Genomic DNA, 19958 nt, shown 5'->3' with positions numbered 1-19958 from the left:
CTCAACCAGCCAGACTCCTGGCTGTTCCCAAAACCCGGTTCCAGGATTGGTGATTCCGTCCCACCCATAACGCTATTGGAATCTCCGGGCTCCAGGTCCCCAACTATATTTTTGTGACCAATGAGGAAACTGAAAAGCCAGTTTCCTCCCAAATAAATAACTCCCCTGGAGCCTGTCAACCTGCCTGGTTGAGAACCCTGCATCCTTTAATACTATGTTTTCACGTTTAGTGTGCCCTTCTACTGCCATTCTTATTTGAATGTGGTAACATTATGGCAAGTGCTGGGACCTTCAATCTATACGTTAGTGAACAGTTAACTCTGGATTATGAAACACAAAGGGGTAGCTAATAATCCTTGCAAATAGTCACCTTGGTAATATACTGTATCTTAAATAATAGCCAGTCCCTCCTCGGTCCGGAAGATTGGGGGGGAGTAACACAGGATTAATAGGCACTGAAGGATTTCTAGAAGAGAAAGACTTAGGAGAAAATCCGTCGTCACACTTACAGTAGAAAGAGTTTGGTGTTCGGGGACCTATCCTGAGCAGGATGGCGGTGTGGAGTGAGCTTCTGAGATCCAAAAACCTCCTTCTTGTTATCTCCATCCCTCTTCTTCTGCTTCCTCTGCCCTTGCTGCACCCCAGTAGTGTAAGTACCCTTTGGCTGTAACTTCCTATTTCTGAACCTTGCTTAAACCTTATCAGGTATTGATCATTAATTAAGCATCAAAGTGCAATGACAATTTGGAAAATGAATAAACTCGTCAAGAAAGCAACATTTAGTTTACTTTGAATTGGTTGCTGTTGGTTTATATGCTTTGCCTACTGTTCTGTCTACATTACTAAAGTAGCTTGTATTGCTTTATGATAAATTGTTGAAACTTAATCACTGACCTGATTTGTTAGTAAATAGGAACTAGTTGCGCTCGGCACAACTTCCAATCACATGTCTTTTCTCTGACAGTTGGAATCTGAAAGTTTCAATTAAATTAGTAGCTGTGAGCAACACAGGCAGGTCTTATTTCGTACAAGTGGATACCTAAAGCTTATAGATGCTACATTTATTTGGTTAGGCATAATACAATGCACAAATGGCAAAGGTCCTCAGCAACCAATTTTCTTCTTTCGCTGATCTGACTGCCCGTGCAGGGCAAAGCAACAGATTCACTTTAAAGGAAGCAAAGCAATTCGATTTATAATCTCCTTCTCTATCACCCCCTCCCCCTTTGGCTGCTCTGTTCAGCTGCCGGAAACAAAGAAAGGAAGCTTTGTATAATCTCCAAGTTGCGACATGGAGCTTGCACAAGGCTGATATCTCTCTTCCCACCACCATTGGGCAGAGCTAGGTGTCTGAATGGCTACCAAGCACCTGTGTTGTCACATGGCAAGAAAGGGCAGTGAGTTACATACTCCCTATACCCAGATGTACTCCCCATACCTAGAAGTACACCCTATACCCAGAAGTACTTAGTATTTTTCGCCACTCCTCACAGCTGAACAGAGCAGTGGGGAAGCAAAGGAAAGTTAAATATAGGCAGCTTGTGCATCTACTAATAAATTGAACATACTGCTTTGCTCTCCGGTAATGAAAATACATAGAGACTGTAAATGCTCACCACCTTTGGAGAATGCTGGTGGTCTAGCTCAGTGTTTCTCAACTCCAGCCCTCAAGGCGCCCCAACAGGTCATGTTTTCAGGCTTTCCGTTATTTTGCACGGGTGATTTGATCAGTTTCACTGCCTTAGTAATTACCACAGCTGTTTCATCTGAGGGAAATCCTGAAAACATGACCTGTTGGGGCACCTTGAGGACTGGAGTTGAGAAACACTGGTCTAGCTGTCTCTGGCCTCAAAACTTTATGTGTCATTGACCCAGAAAAGAACATGCAGTACGCAAAAGGAAAGTCATGACAACCAATCTGCGTACTTATTCAAAGCATTGAAAGCTTTAAATAAGCATGTCAGTCAGGTATACAGCATTTTCAGAAGAAGAATCCAATGAAATTTTACTTGTATGTAATATTACAGATCTGGGCCTCATTTCTTAGTGCTAGAAGGATCGGGGAGATCTTTAGTACCCTTGTATATAGTATTATATAGTATGTATATATAGTATTATCCATCACACTAATGCCCCATACACACGATCAGATTTTCTGCTGATTTTTTCCTTCAGGTTTACCAAAACCATGTAGTGTGAGGGCCTGCCTGATTGCATATAAATTGAAAATCCTAAGGTTTGACCTCATATTATAAGGTTTTGGTAAATATGAAGGAAAAACTCAGCAGAAAAACTGATAGTGTGTATGGGGCTTTAGACATTCCTCTCTCTGAAAGTGTTTCTCAACCTTTTTTCACACAATTCAGTTTACAATTACGCATCTTGAGGCACCCAAATCTAAAATGTAAAAAACAAAACTAATAGTTTTACACATCATCGCAACATCCACATACATAGGATACTTAACATTAGAGGTGATTAAATTTTTTCGAAAGCAAATACACCTTTACACACTGGAACTCACTAGTATTCTAGCTTTTCCCTTCTCCCTCAGTTTCTCTCCCTCATTCAGCTAAAGTGACTCCAGTGCTGACAGAAAGGGGCAGAAGAGGGGCAACCAGCCAGCAGCTGGTCCACACAGTGCCTGAGGATTTAATTCTGCTCAACAAAAAACTGTGGCATTGACTAACAAAAAGGCAGGCTTGATCTACCTGCTTGCAGGTGGGTTGTACCTCCTTATTGGGGCCAAAGTGTGAGTTACATAGGAGGTCTACCCCTGGGTGGGTTCTTCTGGGCTATGCTAGGCATCTCAGATAGGGTCACTACATGACACATGGGGTACCTTTACTGGAACAGATGACTGAACTCTTGTTAACCCTCTTCATGTTAATATACACCACCACGGTCACGCTTGCAATTTGGAGGGACATGCAAAGCCAATGCCCTCTCCACCTGTCCAGCATATCTCTGTTACCTTACTCCCAGTAATGGAATGGGGCCCTGACATGCACCTAGCATGGGCTCTATGTGCACACTTCCTTGACTCTTCTATACCTGTGCACAGGCAGAAGATCTCTGCAGTGCTGAACTGCTCACATTGCTATGTGAGATGGAACGCTCACGGAGAGAGTGCAGACAGCAAACCCTCCTGAAAGAGGCTATCCCACCTTCCACATGTACACACTTATGACAGGCTGCTTGTAAAACCTTTCTTAACCTTGGTAACTACTTGTGTCTTTACACTGTATTAAATCTTGTACTGCTATTGTCATACCCCTTTCTGTCTGACCCAACTGTGAACTATGTATGGCGGTTACTTCCATTACACCTCTTTAGTAACTTCAAACCAGGCAAGGACAATGTTTTAAAAGCTTTGCTGCAAACTCCCAGCATACAGAACAAAGTGCACAGTCTTTTCCTAACATCCTTAAACCCTAACTCAGGCTTTGTAGCTGCCCCAGCATACTTGCACAGGATAGTGTCCATTATGGCAGCTCTCCAGAGCTGGTATCTTTGGGTGATATGCAGAGCTCAGCAGTCCCCTACACTGTAAAATGGACTCTGGCAATGGCAACAGGTCTTATACTATGCGCACCCCCAGATTGGACCTCCGTCCCTTTTTTTTATACAGCACATGACTAGGGGGTTATACCCAAGAAAGACCCAGAAAGCATTTTAACTCTAACCCTCCCAGCTGGGGGGCAGCATTAAACATAACCTGCTTACATGCTAGCAATTTTGGGGTAATTTGGGTAAATTTTTAGGCATTTTGCCAAGTAATCCCTGAAGAACCCACAAGGCACCCTAGGGTGTAATGGGGCCTTGGTTGAAAATGGCTGATCTATAACATACAGCAAATTAATATTTAGTATATTTGTTTGAAATTATGGAAGAGGATGCCACTTGCTGCCTGCTTGGATGTCTAATATGGGTAGATCTGTAATCTGAAAGTTTGAATTTGTTCATCTTGGGGGCCTACTCCACTCAAAAAAAAATACACGTTTAAGTGTGTTAAATAAAATGTGGTACCTGTATCATTGTAGGTGGGAAACTATAAGGCTCATTCATTCTGTGCTGAAGTCCCTATTGAAGAATATGCTAGTGTCAGAGAGCACAGGGAGAATGAAGTTTGCACTTGTATGTGTTATATTAGACATGTTAGAAAAGATGGCTTCATAATTGGATGCTGGCAGCGAAGATGGGTGGAACATATAGATATTTTAAAGTGTATTTGCAGCCAAGTTTATTTTTTAAATTGGATAGTGTAGGGAAGGGTTGGAGCCCTTATAAAGGTATTCTTTGCTTTTAATATCTCACTTTCCCATTACTGTAGACACAACAGGAAATCATCCCAATGTAAGGGTAATTCTCTTCTTAGTTTGCATTTAAACAGTTGTCCCAAATAATAGGATTTTTATAACAGCTTACCTGTAAAATCCTTTTCTTTTCTTACATCAGGGGACACAGGGCCATAGTAATTACTATGTGTGATGTCCCATAGCAATGGCAACTGAAGGGGTGGAGACAGAACAAAAAATAGGAGGCTAGAGGACTCAAACTGCAACCTGCAGTACTGTGCCCAAAGGCATTATCCTCATGACCTTTAATATTGATTTGATAAAATCTGAAAAACGTATGAACCAAAGACAAAGTCGCAGTCTTATAGATCTGAGCCATAGAGGCCTGATGATGCACCACCCAAGAGGCACTAATCGCCCTGGATGAGTGTGCTCTTAATGTGAAAAGGAAGAATTTTCTTCTTTAAACTGAAGCTTGAATAATCACTTGACAAATCCATTTGAAAAATAGTGGATATTGACGCTGACTGTCCACATCTTGGACCCTCTGGCAGTACAAACAAAACCTGTGTTTTGCGAACCTGAGCGGTCACCTTTAAGTGGACTCTGATCGCTCTTACTACATCAAGAGAATGTAGTACCTTCTCTTCCCTAGAATAAGGCTCTGGGGAGAAAGAAGGAAGAATATCTTGGTTTAAATGAAAAACCTGTTACCACTTTTGGTAGGAATTCAGGATGAGGACATAAAATCACCTCACCCTTATGCATGAAGAAATATGGCTCTTACAAGACAGAGCCGCTAGTTCTGATACTCTTCTAGAAGTAGAAATGGCAACCAGAAAAGATTATCTTTCTTCTCAAAGAACCAAGGAAATTTCTCATAAAGATTCAAACGGCTGATTCAGCAAAGCCGATAAGACCAATTTTAAATCCCAAGGATTTAGAGGTGCCTTGATAGGGGGAATAAACCGTGTTATCCCATGAATAAGTTATGCATCAAGGATGGGAAGCAAAAGGCCATAGGAGAAAAAATTACAAGGCCGGGATCTGGCCCTTGATAGAAGTCAAGGCCAGCTTAATTTCAGATCCCATATGCAGGACATCAGGAATCCTGCCTATGACAAACTTCCTTGGGTGCCAACCCCTGGATCTACACCAATAAAATATAGTAAGTGATTCTGGAAGGCGGCTTCCTGGCATTAATCAAAGTAGACACTGCCAAAGGAGATCACCCACGATCTTTTATAGAGTGGGATTCAACAGTCAGACCTGTTACATTTTTCATCCGTAAGGTAGGATAAAATACCTGACCTTGTGCATGAAGGTCTGGCTATAATTGCAGAGTCTGAAGGACTCCTACTGCCATATTTATGATCTCAGTAAATCTTCTGGGACCCGCTGGGGCCACCAGAATCACCTCCTTTTGTTCCTGCTTAATCCTGCGGAGAAGGCGCGGAAGTAGCAGAACTGGAGGAAATGCATAGATCAGTGAAAACTGATCCCATGGGAAAAATGTTGCAGCATAAAGTTAAATATAGATGTTTGCTTTTCTTAAATACTCCAAACTTGCGAGTTAGGACTCATATACACTACAGAATACAACCAGTCAGGCACCTAAAGAACTGAAAACCAGGAGGTTTTCAGTTTTTTTTTTTTTTTTTTAAATAGTTTAGAACTTAATTTGCCCAGATTTAAGAAAGTGCTTAGGTCACTTTAATCTCTTCTGCCTGCAGACCTAGCAGGTGGTAACTTCCCCCCCGGTTCCTCTTTTCTCCACTAAGGCTGCTACTTTTCTGGGAAAAAATACCAGCTTTATAATCTCTTTACTTTCAGTTAGACTGGAAACAAGTCCCATTTTTACTGGCCTGGCCAGTAAAACACCAGCCACATGGGAACCTTACTCTTCTCTTCTGAGCAGTACTCGCTTTCCAACCGTCAGTAAATTTATGAAACAGTTTGTAAAAATCTGTGATTTTTTTACAACTGTCTATAAATATCAGGGGCTGATTATTTGTCATGCTGTGTTGACCTTTTAAGTGTAAACCAGGCAAATGACTTGTTATGGGTATTGTCAGTGTATCCATACTGTGTTTAAATATTGATTGTCTTAGTTTTTAATAGGAGTTCTGTAATTTTTCAGATCGTCAGTAAAAAAATATGTTCTGTCAGTAAAATGTCCATGTTTTGTCAGTAAAAAATGCTGCAGAAGGTTGGCAACACTGTTCACTTTGTATTAGTAAGCCACGAGGGAGCAAACACACCACACTAGCACTGTAAGGAACTCTCAAGTGATGGGTAGTGATAGCATTTGTTAGACATGGCAGTGTGCACAACGCGTCATACCAGTTTAGGGACCTTGCCTTAAGATGGAGAACCCTAGTCTAAATTTTATGTTTAAAATGTAGTGGTGATGGCGCATAGACTAATACAGCAAACCTCGCCAAAAAAAAAAAAAATCCATAAACCATATATGATTATAAAAATTCTTAAAAGAAAGTTCATATAATGAGCAAAAGTCCCTCTATGAGGAGGTGCTGCTGTAGTAAAATCCAAAGGAGACTGGATGGAAGGAAACCAAACATGACTAGGGTAAGAGCTCATTTGAGACTGCCCCTACCTACAGTATGTCTGCCTCAATTATCTCCCTTTACTTATCAGGAATGACCACGCAAAACATAAATGGAGTTAAAATGGCCGAATAGCCTTTTATAAAACATAACATAACCATACATAACTTATCCAGCTATCAAGATTCAAGGTCCCCTGACGGTGCCACATTGTCAATCTTTTTGTGTCTGCGGCACCAGATAGCTACGTTGTGACCCCAGCCGCAAAGCACCAGCTCAGAGCCTAAACCAGCTAACCTCAGACACTCACAGGTCTTAACACCAATATGCATTGTACCGTACGCACTGGAGGACTCCATACCTCAGATGGATCCCCACCGTTTTCCCATTGACCATAAATAGACCTTCCGTCAAGGACCCCAACTACCAAACAGCAATTAAGAAAAACAGTACAACCATAAAATCAATAATAAGAAGGGTGGGTGGGGTGCTCTTCCAATGATTTCCTCTCAGCAAGCGAGACCTCCCCTTCCAGACAACTGAACTCCCGGCCTCTCCCCATCACACCATGCCCTGGGCCAATAAGGTAAGTGCAAGGACTGACCATGCTAACATTACAATAGATTAACCCCTGCCGATCAGTTCCCCTTATCACCCGGTCATGTATGCCCTTTACTGATTCTGTTCCTCCTCTGCTCTGGGCATATCTAATTGTCCACAGCACAAAACACCACTGTTAGATGGAACCAGTCTGTGATGAAATATTCTGCCACCAAATTGGTTAGGTGTTGCCCTGAGGTGCAATGCAGTGTCTGGTGTGGACCATGTGTGGTTCCAACAAACAACCCAATTGTACCTGGTGAAAGGTAGTATCATGTGAAGTCATGTAAAAAAACTCTAATGCCATGTCCAGATGAGGAAGTAAGCAAGAAAAATCTTAGGAGAATGAATACAAAAAATCTCAGAACATTTGTTTGTCATTCGAAAGATTTAATTTGTTTTAAACATTTAATTTTTGGAATTAATTAACTTTACCAATCGGAAATCACATACTGTAAACTGCTACAACTTTAGTTTGTTTGAGAAAATTTTTTCAACCTGCTCCTTTGAATTTTGTTGCCATTGTAGTTGAAAACAAACATCATTTTGACTCACTAAGGATCAGAGAAACAAACTTTCTTAGAACTTTCTTTCTTTTTCCAAGAATTTCCATTTTGAAGTCTACCCATCACTTCAATACTGGGTACTTTCACCAGGCCAATTTTAAGCTTTCAGCGCTGTTGCATTTAGAATAACAATTGCGTGGTCATGCAACACTCTACCCAAATTAAAATGTTATACATTTTTTGAGACAGATTTCTTTCGGTGGTAGTTAATCACCAATCTGAACATTTTGAGAAAATAAACGTTTTTCTTAGGCCGCGTACACACGCGGGGACTGTTCGCTCAACTTTGTCCGTCAAACAGTTTCAGCGAACAGTCCGCTCAAAATTAGCATGGACGGACTTGCCCACACACGACGAACGAACAGTTTGCTGAAACCGTGCACGATGACGTGAACGGCACGTACGACGGGACGGAAAATACGACGTCCTATACACTGCATTACAACTTTCGGCGTGTAAATCCTTTCTGAGCATGCGCGGAACTTAGTTTGACGAACAAGCCTACACACGAGGGGACTGTTCGCTGAAACCAAGTTTCAGCGGACAGTTTTTCGGAATTTCCGAAAAACTTTGTTCAGCAGACTGTTCGCTGAAACTGTCCGCTGAAAGCCCACACACGGGCGGACTGTCCGCTGAAACACTGTTCAGCGGACAAAGTTGGGCGAACAGTCCCCGCGTGTGTACGCGGCCTTAGTTTCTGTTATAAAATTTTGCAAATAAGTAATTTTTCTTCTTCACTGATGTGCACTGATGAGGCTGCACTGATGGGTACTGATAGGCTGCACTGATGGGCACTGATAAGCTGCACTGATGGGCACTGATGAGACAGTACTGATGGGCACTGATGAGAAGGCAATGATGAGGCTTTATGCTGCGTACACACGATCGGAATTCTCATCGTAAAAAGCTCTGATGGTTTTCCCAACGGAATTCCGACGGAATTCGGCTCAAGCTGTCTTGCCTACACATGATCACACCAAATTCCGATAGTTTATAACGCGGTGACGTACAACGTGTACGACGAGACTAGAAAAAGGAAGTTCAATAGCCAGTAGCCAATAGCTTCTGTCTCGTAGTTGAATCTGAGCATGCGTGATTTTTGGCGTGTCGGAATTGCATACACGCGATCGGAATTTCCGATAGAAAGTTTTTCTGTTGGGAAAATTGAGAACATGCTATAAATTTTTGGCTGGCAGAAATTCGGACAGCTAAATTCCGATGGAGCATACACACGGTCGCATTTTCCGATGAAATGCTCTCATCCGTCTTTTTCTGGCCGGAATTCCAATCATGTGTACGTGGTATTACTGAGAGGTGGCACTGATGGGCACTGACAGGCGGCACTGGTGGGTACTGATAGGCGGCACTGATAGGCAGAACTGATGGGCACAGAAAGGTGGCACTGATGGCCACTGATAGGCTGCACAGATGGGCACTGCTGGGGCTGTACTGATAATCAGTGCCCTGATTATCAATGTAAATTATATACTGACAGGCTTGCTGGTTAACGGCTCTCCTTTCCTCCCACAGACACACTGTGCAAGGAAAGGACTGCTGATAACCGACAAGTCTGTTTACATGTGATCAGCTGTGATTGGACACAGCTGACCACATGATAAAGGCCCTTTATCCCAATCTGTACTCAGCTGTATCTGAAGGACACAGCAGTTACAAAGCTCACCGATGCATGTCACAGGCAGCATGCAGGGGGCAGGGGTTCTGGGATGGCATCCATAGATGACCACACTGCTGCCATAGTTCGGCTATAGTGCAGTTGACAAGTGGATAAAGAGTAATTCCACTGTTGTTCCACTGAGAAAAAAAAAATCCCCTCTGGGTGTTCTGTGTACATTGCAGGGATTTTAACAAACTTTGTTGCAGATTCCTACATTCTGTTATTAAGAAGAAATAGCTGTTTTTTTTTCTGTGTCAATGTGCTCAGTGAATCTGTATGTGAGGGGTTTAATAATTATCAATCTGCAGGGCTCTTATGAGAAAATTGGCAAGGTCTGCATCTTTTTGGGAGTATCTCCCATTTTTGTTGTAGGGGATGCTCAAAATCTGATTTGTATCTTAGTGCAGACTTGTGGGAAAATCAGTAAGCCAATCACACAAGCAGGAAATGACATCTGGGGGGCGTTCTGTACACCATCTATGTACAGAATGCTTCCAGGTAGCCATATTGCATTACAGAAATGACAACGCTGCAAAGTGAAAACGAAGGGTCATTTTTTTTAAAACATTCAATTACGATATGACTTGTGTCGCAAGTGTATACGCTACATTAATTTATTTTCCTACGAAAGTGGAGTTACTCTTTCCACTTGAGTCCTTTGGTCTATGTACACCCAACCGCACCTGGGAGGAACAGGTGCACTGTCCAGCAGCCTGTTGAAATCTATGACAGGCTGAAATACACAGCAGCTTGATGCATTATCACGCTATACTCGCGTTTAGGGCCGTATGCATTCAGGGACATATGCCTGAATGTTGGAATTCTGTATGTGTGACACGTAGACTTTAGCAGTCTTTTCTTTCTAAGTCTTAAAATCTTTTTTTATTTTTCCCTTTGCAGGAATCATCTTGTGCCTATGTGCTGATAGTGACAGCGGTGTACTGGGTGTCGGAGGCTGTGCCACTAGGAGCTGCTGCATTGGTACCAGCGTTTCTCTTCCCTCTGTTTGGAGTGCTCAAGTCTAGTGAGGTCAGACATCTATAAAAGCTAATATGTATAGCAACAGCAACTGACTGCCTGTATTCCTTGTCTGACACAACAATGTACATCCACATTTGGCATCCCAGCAATCCTATTGGCTGTACTGTATTATAATAGGGTTGAGCTATAAAACGTAGTCATTGTGGTAGATATAAATGCAATTAAAAAAGATTTGTGGCTCAGAATTCTGCATTTGTACATCTACCTATAAAAAGAATGCTTTTCAAATTGTAGCCTCCTACTATCTCCTTGCAGATTGGAGAGACTTGACTTCTTTCTAAGTGTTTGGTTTCTAGTCTCTTTTCCAGCTAAAGAGCACATCGGTTCAGATATCTCATTTTTAACATCATTCCTGGCCTCTTATTCGTCTCCTCAAGCTTTTTTTTTTTTTTAAATATCTCTTTATTAATTTTTTTTTACATATCCATTATACATTTCACCATTCATCGCTCTCTTCTGAGCTTCCATAAAATCCATTCATAATAATTTCCTCAAATACTACAAACTTATACATATACATTTATACATTCATATACCTCTTACCCCCCCCCCCCCCTTTGGTGTGGCTTGCCCTATCTCCATACTGTTTTATCCTGATGCCGTTATGGAATTTTCTATCCAGCTTGCCCATACTCTCTCATATTTCTCTCCATGTCCTCTACTCCAATATGTTTCCCTATATAGTGGTAGATTACTATTTACTAAATGTTTCCACTGTGTTAACATTGGAGCTTCTGCCTTCTTCCAATTCAGCACTATTGTCTTTCTAGCATAAAAAAGCAACAGACCCACCTGTATTCTCCTTCTTATAGGGTGATATTATTCCCTACTATTCCTAATAGGCAGATCTCTGCCTCTTGATTTAAAGAGACTGATGTTACTATAGTAATTACTCGCAAAACCTCCCTCCAGAATATCACTATCTTTGGACAAGACCAGATAATGTGTATGAAATTTCCTGGGGTACTTGCACATCTCCAGCAGTTTTGAGAGTTAGCTGAAAATATTTTGTATAATTTGTATGGCGTATAATAACTTCTATGTATTATTTTAAATTGTATTAATTTATCTTGCAGAGATACTAGTATTTGGAGTGGAGATCTCCATATCTACTCCCAGGAGATGTTGGAACATCTCTTGTCCAGCTTTCACATAGCTTGCTTATATCTGAAGATGTAGTTTTGGATAAGTAGCTATATAAAATTGAAATTTGCTTTTTTTTGGTCTTTTTCCTTACCATTTGCTCTAATTCTGTTTCTATCAATTGTGGGATCCCCTCCGGGAACTGAGCCAATAAAGCATGGACCAACTGCATGTATCTAAAAGTGTAGTTCCCAGGTATATTCCAACATTTTTTTTATTTCAGCAAATTAAATAATTCTCCCTTCCGGTACAACTTGTGATAGTTTTTTAATCCCAAATCTAGTCCATGTTCCTGGATCTTGGATGGAATCCAAATGTGGGAGCTCTGGATTTCTCCATAGTGGATTGTTTGGGGATAAATCCCCTCTCAAATGGTCCTCTTTTGCCATGGCTGCTCTCCATATTTTTACTGTCGTAATCATCAAGGAAGTCAGATCTTGCCTATATTTTAATCCACGGAAGGGCAATGACTGCAGTGCCTCCAATGACTACACCACTGCGGCCTCTACCATCGTGGCAGAGTCAAATCCATCCGGATTCAGCCATTTCCCTATCGTCACCAACTGTGTATTAATGTAGTATTTATAAAGGTCTGGGAAAGCCAATCCCCCCTGTACCACCAGAAGCATAAGTATGCTTAGTTTAATTCTAGCTGGTTTGCCTTTCTATATAAATGTAGAAAACATACCGTGTAGCTGTGTAGAAAACTTCTTAGGCAACCACTGCGGAGAATTTCTAAATAAATATAAAAATTTAGGAAGAATCTTCATCTTTATTAAATGTATACATCCCAGCAGTAACAGGGGCAATGCCTCCCAGATCCTTAACTTTTTCTTACACTCCTGTATTACTGGATCTAAATTTTAAAGTCTTTGACCTGTCGAGATATTATTATGCGTAGATACTAAGATTCTGATACCCATTTTAACGGTAGATCTGGGGGAGCTGTATCTTGTGCCTCTTTGTCAATAGAGAATAACAAAGACTTATCCCAATTCACTTTAAGCCCTGTAAACATTGAAAACATATTCAATAGTTCTAGAGCTCCTTTCAATGAAGGACCTGCAACTCTCAAAAACAGCAACATATCATTGGCATACAGGGCTACCCTCTCCTCCAGCCCCCCCAATCCGAAGCCCCTGAATATTCGGCGAGGTCCTAAGAGCCTCTGCCACTGGCTCTATTGCAATCGCAAAGAGTGCCGGACAGAGAGGGCAGCTCTGCCTCGTGCCTTTATGCAACTGAAATGGGGACGAGAGCCTTCCTCCCAATTTTACCAATGACATGGGTTTTTTATATATTGTTTGTATCAATTTAATAAATATTAATGGACTGGACCTAGATGTTGTAATGGGGCCGGGAAGAGGAGCGGCCCCCCCCCCATCCTCCCTTCTCTCCCTATACCCCACTTTTCCCCCTATCCCCATACAACTGCCCTTCTAGGGTCCCTCTTATGGACCCCCCTGCTCCCTTCATCCCCATGTATTACCTTCCCTTCCCCACTTTTACCCTCTTCTCTTTCAACTCCCTATAGAGTTCTCCACTTCATTGGCACACTACCCAATGACAAAACCCCTCACTTCGTGAGGGAATGATACCGGGAGGCGCGTCGACCCTCATAAACTTATCTGCTAGTCTTATGCTCCCTCTGAGGCCGTAGGGGGGCCGAGTTTTGGCGTCCCGGTGGCCATAGTCCACTCTTGATTACGCTAGCCACCACTAGATTGGAGCCTCCCGGGAGTTCGTAACTGTTGGTAGTAAATACACTGGTTATACCCGTTTATTAATTATATTTACGTAGTACATTGTGTACTATATCTTTTCATGTCTAGTAACTCAAATGTTTAGCCTCAATATGCTTTGTCATTGTACCGCACAGTATTTGTTGTTACCTTTCTGTACCAGTTTGCTATGACATGTATGTGATTACTTTATCTTTGAAAAATAAAAAATTTTTTGTGGAAAAAAAAAAAAAATATTAATGGACATCCCATCCTTCTAAGTATTTCCCAAAGAAAAGGCCATTCGACCGTATCGAAGGCCTTCTCTATGTTCAGAGAGACCACTGTTCTAGATCCCTCATATATGTGGTGGGTATGTATGTTTGTATGTAATCTGTAGGGTTTCAATTTCTGATATAGTTGTAGTTTGATATTCTTGCTGCGCTAATCTTGCTAGAAATCTCCCACCTTTATCTCCTTGCTGAAAAATATTTTCTCTGTTTTTATGTAGTTCCAACCTTGTTATTTCTTCCATATGTAAATGGAGGTCTCTTTGTACAGCCATCATTTGCTCAAAATTTACAACACTGGAGTCTTGACCATATTTCTCCTTTTTTATTTCTATCTGTTTTTGCAATTCCTGTATCCTAACTGTATCCTTCTGTTTTTTTATTAATCGCAGCGATATTTGAGATGTATTGTCCTCGTATATATGCTTTAAACGCATCCCAGACAATGTCCACCGAGGACGGCCCTGCATTATTTTCCCAGTACTCCACTTTTAGGGATGCCATTTTTCCTTCTATCTCGGGGTGTGACACCCACTGCGGAGTTAACCTCCACAATGATTTCACTCCTCGGGGTGGGGACACTTATTGACAAAAATAAGGGAGAATGATCTGATAGGCCACTCGGTAAGTATGTTACTGCTGAAATATCCGTTAACATTGTTACATCTGCAAATTCTAAATCTATTCTGGATGCTGTTTTATAGGAGGCAGAAAAACAGGAATAGACTCTTTTTTCTGGATTTCTCCATCTCCAAATTTCTGTTACTCCTGTCACTTGAGCGCAATTATACAAGTCCGCTGAAAATTGCTTAGGAGGTTTTGGTCTATGCAGCTCTGGCAATAGAATTGAATTAAAATCTCCAATAAATAATAACTTTGCTGGTAGATATTCGATTATTTTCTCCATTATCTCATTCAAAATTCCCACTGCAAATGGGGGTGGTATATAAATTGCCACTGTAATGTATTTTGTTGCCCAATTGTATAGAATAAAATAACATATTTCCCTTGTATGTAAAAGTTTTATTTACTAAAACGCATACTCCTCTAGCATAGGAGCAATACGTGGCGTGATATACTTTTTTTATCCAGGCTTTTTTTAAAGTGGTTAATCTTTTACCCATTAAATGTGTCTCCTGAAGTATGATCAATTGAGGGCTATATTTTCTTATATATTGAAACATTAATGCTCACTTAAACTTCAAGTTCAATCCTCGGACATTCCATGAGAGTATTGAATAGCTATTATTTTTACCTGTCATCATATTGGAAGTGTGGGAAGGTTAAATACCTCCACCACATCATAGAGGACGTCCATAGGGTTCTTAAGCTACACCCTTGTTGCACCCATCCATACTTCCCCCTTACACTTCCTTCACCTCTCTCCACCCATCCTGCCCCATCCCCTTCCACTCCCCTCTCCACATTCACTTCACCCCCCTCCTCCCATCCCACCCTGTCCCTTTCCACTCCCTTCCCTATTCTGCAACCCCATCCATTCATGGATGGGAATGGAGAAGAACTTCTCCTTAACCCTTCATCACTGAGCATAGTATATAGTCCATGTTCAGTACCCAACATATCCAAACAAAACTATAAAAAACTATCACCCTTCCATTCCATTGTGGGGCGGGCTCTCTATTAATGGGTCTCAAACCGCACCTTTATACAAAAAAGGTTATTTTCCCTTGTCCTTCCCTTTTATCATTCCAAAAATGATATTATCAATCTATATAACAATTATCATAATTTATCATATTACAATTATACATAAAAATAAACAAAAATTTTTTTTTTCTTTTTGTGTTGTTAATATATATAATAATCATAATTTATCGCTTTATAAATTTTGAGAGGGAGAGAAGAAAGAAGGGAGGAAAAAAAAAGACCCTCTATATTTGTGCAACACTCCATTTAATGTATGTTTTTGATAATATTCAGTGAAGGAAAGAAAAAAAAAAGAAAAAAAAGAAATACGCATTCTACATTCCGTGTAGCAATCTATTTTCAACCACCCCTCCTTTATTCCCATGTGCCATTGTCCTATTTATATATGTTTTCCTGTGTCATATAAAAATAAAAATAAAAAAAAATATATATATATATTCTTATTCAATATTAGAATTTCTTTACATCATTAGTGCTTAGTGCTTATTATCCTTTTTCCTTTTTTCCCCTTCCTCCCTCCCCCCTCCCCCATAATTCCTCAAACTTTACTTATATTATTTTTTTAAAGTGTATCTAAAGCCAAACTTTTTTTTAGTTTTTGATGGAATAGGGAAGGTGTGACAGACCTAGCTGGGACAGAGGCTTTTGGAGAGGATTGAATGCTGGACTCTTGCATCTGATTATGGGCCCTGGATTTTAAGGGAACAATACTCTTTGCAAGGTGAATGAGAAATCCAGTCTGATCTGTACTAATCGGACTCAATCTTGTATATATGTATATATTGTATATTGTCTCATTTTGTTGTGGACTCTTTGCTGTGATCGTTTGGGGTGTGGCTGTATTCCAATGTTCTATTGTGTCTGTCTGCCTTGGATATTATGGGATGTTTATCTCTATGGAGGGAGGGGGGATTCCTCCAGCAGCCCCCCTGCTGATAAGATTGTTTACTGATGAGAAGTTGAACACACCTGACCTGTGTGTCTATTGTCATTGGACAGTTTACCCAGCCGTGTTTTCCAAGGGTGGAGGAAAGAGTCTCTGTTGGTTTTTACCCTACACTGAGGTGTTGTCTGGTGACTTGGGGGCTGAAGAGTCTGGGATGGTTCTAGTTCTGTTTGAGGACAGAGGGTTCATCACAGAAGGGTAGAACCCCTATCAGACTTTTACTGCTGTCTGTGTCTCCGCTCAAGAAATTATCCCTCTATAGTTGTCCTGTTGACCATTGTCCCTTGGACAGGAATTTATTAGAAATCTGAAATTTTATGTTTTTCACCAAAACATGGGGTGAGGGTAAATCTTTCCATGGTTTGGCTGCCATTTGTCCTGGTTCCCCAGGGACAGTCTATGGTTGCCTTTTGTCGCTATGCATTACTTATTTCTGACCCCATCACTCTGTGTTACTACTGACCCTGCACTCTGCAATACTTTTTATTGCCCCCACACTTTGCATTATATACTACTGACCCCCTTACACTACATTAGTTAATACAGACCCCTGCACTTTGCAATACTTACTCCTGACCCCAGAATTCTACATTACTCACTACTGAGCTTTGAACTCAGCATTACTTGCTCCTGACCCCTGAATGCTGTGGTTCTTACTTATGATCTTAGAACTCTGCATTACTTACTACTTACTCCTTGCACTGTGAATGAAAGTGAATGCCAAGTTTCTCACTGAAATTAAAAATGTGAGTTAAGTTTATATGTTTACACTCACATTTGTATTATTATATTTTTCAATTTTTTTTTTTAAACAAACCTTCACTACTTTTTAAGAGGGCCTTGCTATTGAAAAAAGCATGCTGAACCCTGGTGATCATTAATCAGTAGAGTGGTAGTGATGTGCCAGGTGCTGGAACGCTCTTTGCGTTCCAGCACCCAGCAATGAAAGAAACCAGAACTGTCAGGTGGAGTGATTTATGCCTGAAAGTTGAACTATACAGTCGTGGCTCCAATGGGTGCAAGAGCTTGGAACGTGGGCATGTGTTCAGGTAATGATTGCCAATTACATACACTTTGGGGCTGATCTTAATCCCACACTGCATTCCATACACCATGAAGCAACAACATAATGGAAATCTATTCATTCTCTCTTTACTCCTTGCTTGTTGTTCCAAATGTCTGTGACCAATGGTTTGAGGGGAAGGCATGTTTAAAAAAGAGGTGTAGTGTTGTGGGTGTGGCTATAAATAAGAGTGTCAACATGACACAAATGTTATAAACGGAGTTGCAGTTCAGTGAGTAAATAAGCATTTGATCCCCTACCAACCAACAATAATTCTGGTTCCCACAGACCTGCTACAGTATGTGCTCATGTGGTAGTGGTATACAGATTAGTCCAGTCAATTTCAGAAGGTGCTCCTAACGACAACTCATTATGTTTATAAAAGACACCTGTCCATAGAATCTCTTTCTTCCATTCAAACCTCTCCATCATGGGCAAGACCAAAGAGCTGTCAAAGGACTTCAGGGATAAAATTGTAGACCTGCACAAGGCTGGAAAGGGCTACAAGACCATTTGCAAGAAGCTTGCTGAGAAGTAGACAACTGTTTGATCGATTATTCGCAAATGGAAGAAATAAAAAATAACCATCATTCGCCCAGTCTGGAGCTCCATGCAAGATTTCACATCATGGGGTAAGGATGATCATGAGAAAAGGGTGAGGGATCAGCCCAGAACTACATAGGAGGAGCTTGTGAATGATCTCAAGGCAGTTGGGACCACAGTCCAAAACACACCATTGGTAACTCAATACGCCACCATTAATTGAAATCCTACATTGCCCGCAAGGTTCCCCTTCTCAAGAAGGCACATGTACAGGCCTGTCTGAAGTTTGCCAATGAACATCTAAATGATTCAGAGAAAGATTGGGAGAAAGTGCTGTTGTCACCAAAACAAAGATTGAGCTCTTTGGCATTAACTCGACTCGCCATATTTGGAGGAAGAAAAATGCTGACTGTGACCCTAAGAACACCATCCCTACAGTCAAGCATGGATGTGGAAACTTTATGCTTTGGGGCTATTTCTCAGCTAAAGGTACAGGTCGACTTTGCTGCATTGAGAGGCCAATGGACGGGGCCATGTATCATAAAATCTTGGATGAGAACCTTCTTCCCTCAGCCAGAAAACTTAAGATGGGTCGTGGATGGGTCTTCCAGCATGACAATGACCCAAAACAAATACTGCCAAGGCAACAAAGGAGTGGCTCAAGAAGAAGCACATTAAGATCATGAAGTGGTCTAGCTAGTTTCCAAACCATAATACTATAGAAAATTTATGGAGGGAGCTGAAGCTTCGAGTTGCCAAGTGACAGCCAAGAAATCTTAAGGATTTAAAGATCTGTAAAGAAGATTGGATCAAAATCCTTCCTGAGATGTGTGCAAACCTGGCAACCAACTAGAAGAAAGGTCTTACCTCTGTGCTTGCCAACAAGGGTTTTTTCACCAAGTGCTAGGTCATGTTTTGATTTGGGATCAAATACTTATTTTACTCACTATACTGCAACTCAATTTATAACATTTCTATCATGTATTTTCTGGATTTTTGGTTGATAGTCTGTCTCTTTGGACAAATTTACAAAATCTGCAGGGGAAATAATTATTTTTCCCCACTGTATACAAAAAAAAAAAGTATTCACACCCCTTGAAATTTTCCACATTTTGCCATGTTACAGCCAAAAACTTAAATGTATTTTATTGGGATTTTATGTGATAGACCAACACAAAGTTGCACATAATTGTGAAGTGGATGGAAAATGATAAATGGTTTTCAGATTTTACAAATAAATATGTGAAAAGTGTGGCGTGCATTTGTATTCTGTCCCCTTTACTCTGATACCCTTAACTAAAATCTAATGGAACCAACTGCCTTCAGAAATCACCTAATTAATAAATAGAGTCCACCTGTGTGTAATTTAATCTCAGTATAAATACAGCTGTTCTGTGAAGCCCTCAGAGGTGTGTTAGAGAACCTTAGTGAACAAACATCATCATGAAGGCCAAGGAACACACCAGAGATAAAGTTGTGGAGAACGTTAAAGCAGGGGACATTCATTAAATCCACAATTCTTACGGTATCGCTGGACCGGCTGAAAGATTCTGGTACAGTAAGAAAAGTTCCTACTTCTACCCTTCCAGTTGTAACTAAGTTTCCAACCAAGTCTGTGTGAGAGACTTTGAAAACCCAGAATTACCTGTTGGCTGCTAAACCCAAACTTAAGGATTTATCCAACAGTTAAAGGATCCAGTTGTGAGGGGCTGTTCCCTGGATTGTGTACAGAGAAAGAGACTTTTATTGAAGTCAGCAGTTCCAAGCACCTAAGCTAAACTTTACCCTGATACCCTCTATTACCAACTTAGAGACTGAGTTTGTTCACTTGTTTTAC

General features: G+C 40.9%; 1 protein-coding gene across 1 annotated transcript in view; it reads left to right on the top strand.

Moving 5' to 3' along the window:
• The first annotated feature begins 240 nt into the window (after nucleotides 1–240).
• The window catches only part of SLC13A4 (solute carrier family 13 member 4), a 107004-nt gene continuing 87286 nt past the window's right edge, over nucleotides 241–19958 (top strand). The window contains exons 1-2 of the mRNA XM_077469207.1: nucleotides 241–649; nucleotides 10607–10735. Of these exons, the coding sequence (XP_077325333.1) occupies nucleotides 551–649; nucleotides 10607–10735 (228 nt within the window). The 5' untranslated portion in view covers nucleotides 241–550. The remainder of the gene's footprint in view (nucleotides 650–10606; nucleotides 10736–19958) is intronic.

Source organism: Lithobates pipiens, unplaced genomic scaffold (assembly GCF_037356315.1).
Source record: "Lithobates pipiens isolate NorthernLeopardFrog02 unplaced genomic scaffold, aLitPip1_a1.2 Scaffold_8, whole genome shotgun sequence".
Taxonomy (NCBI): domain Eukaryota; kingdom Metazoa; phylum Chordata; class Amphibia; order Anura; family Ranidae; genus Lithobates; species Lithobates pipiens.
This window is presented reverse-complemented; position numbering and strand designations above follow the sequence as displayed.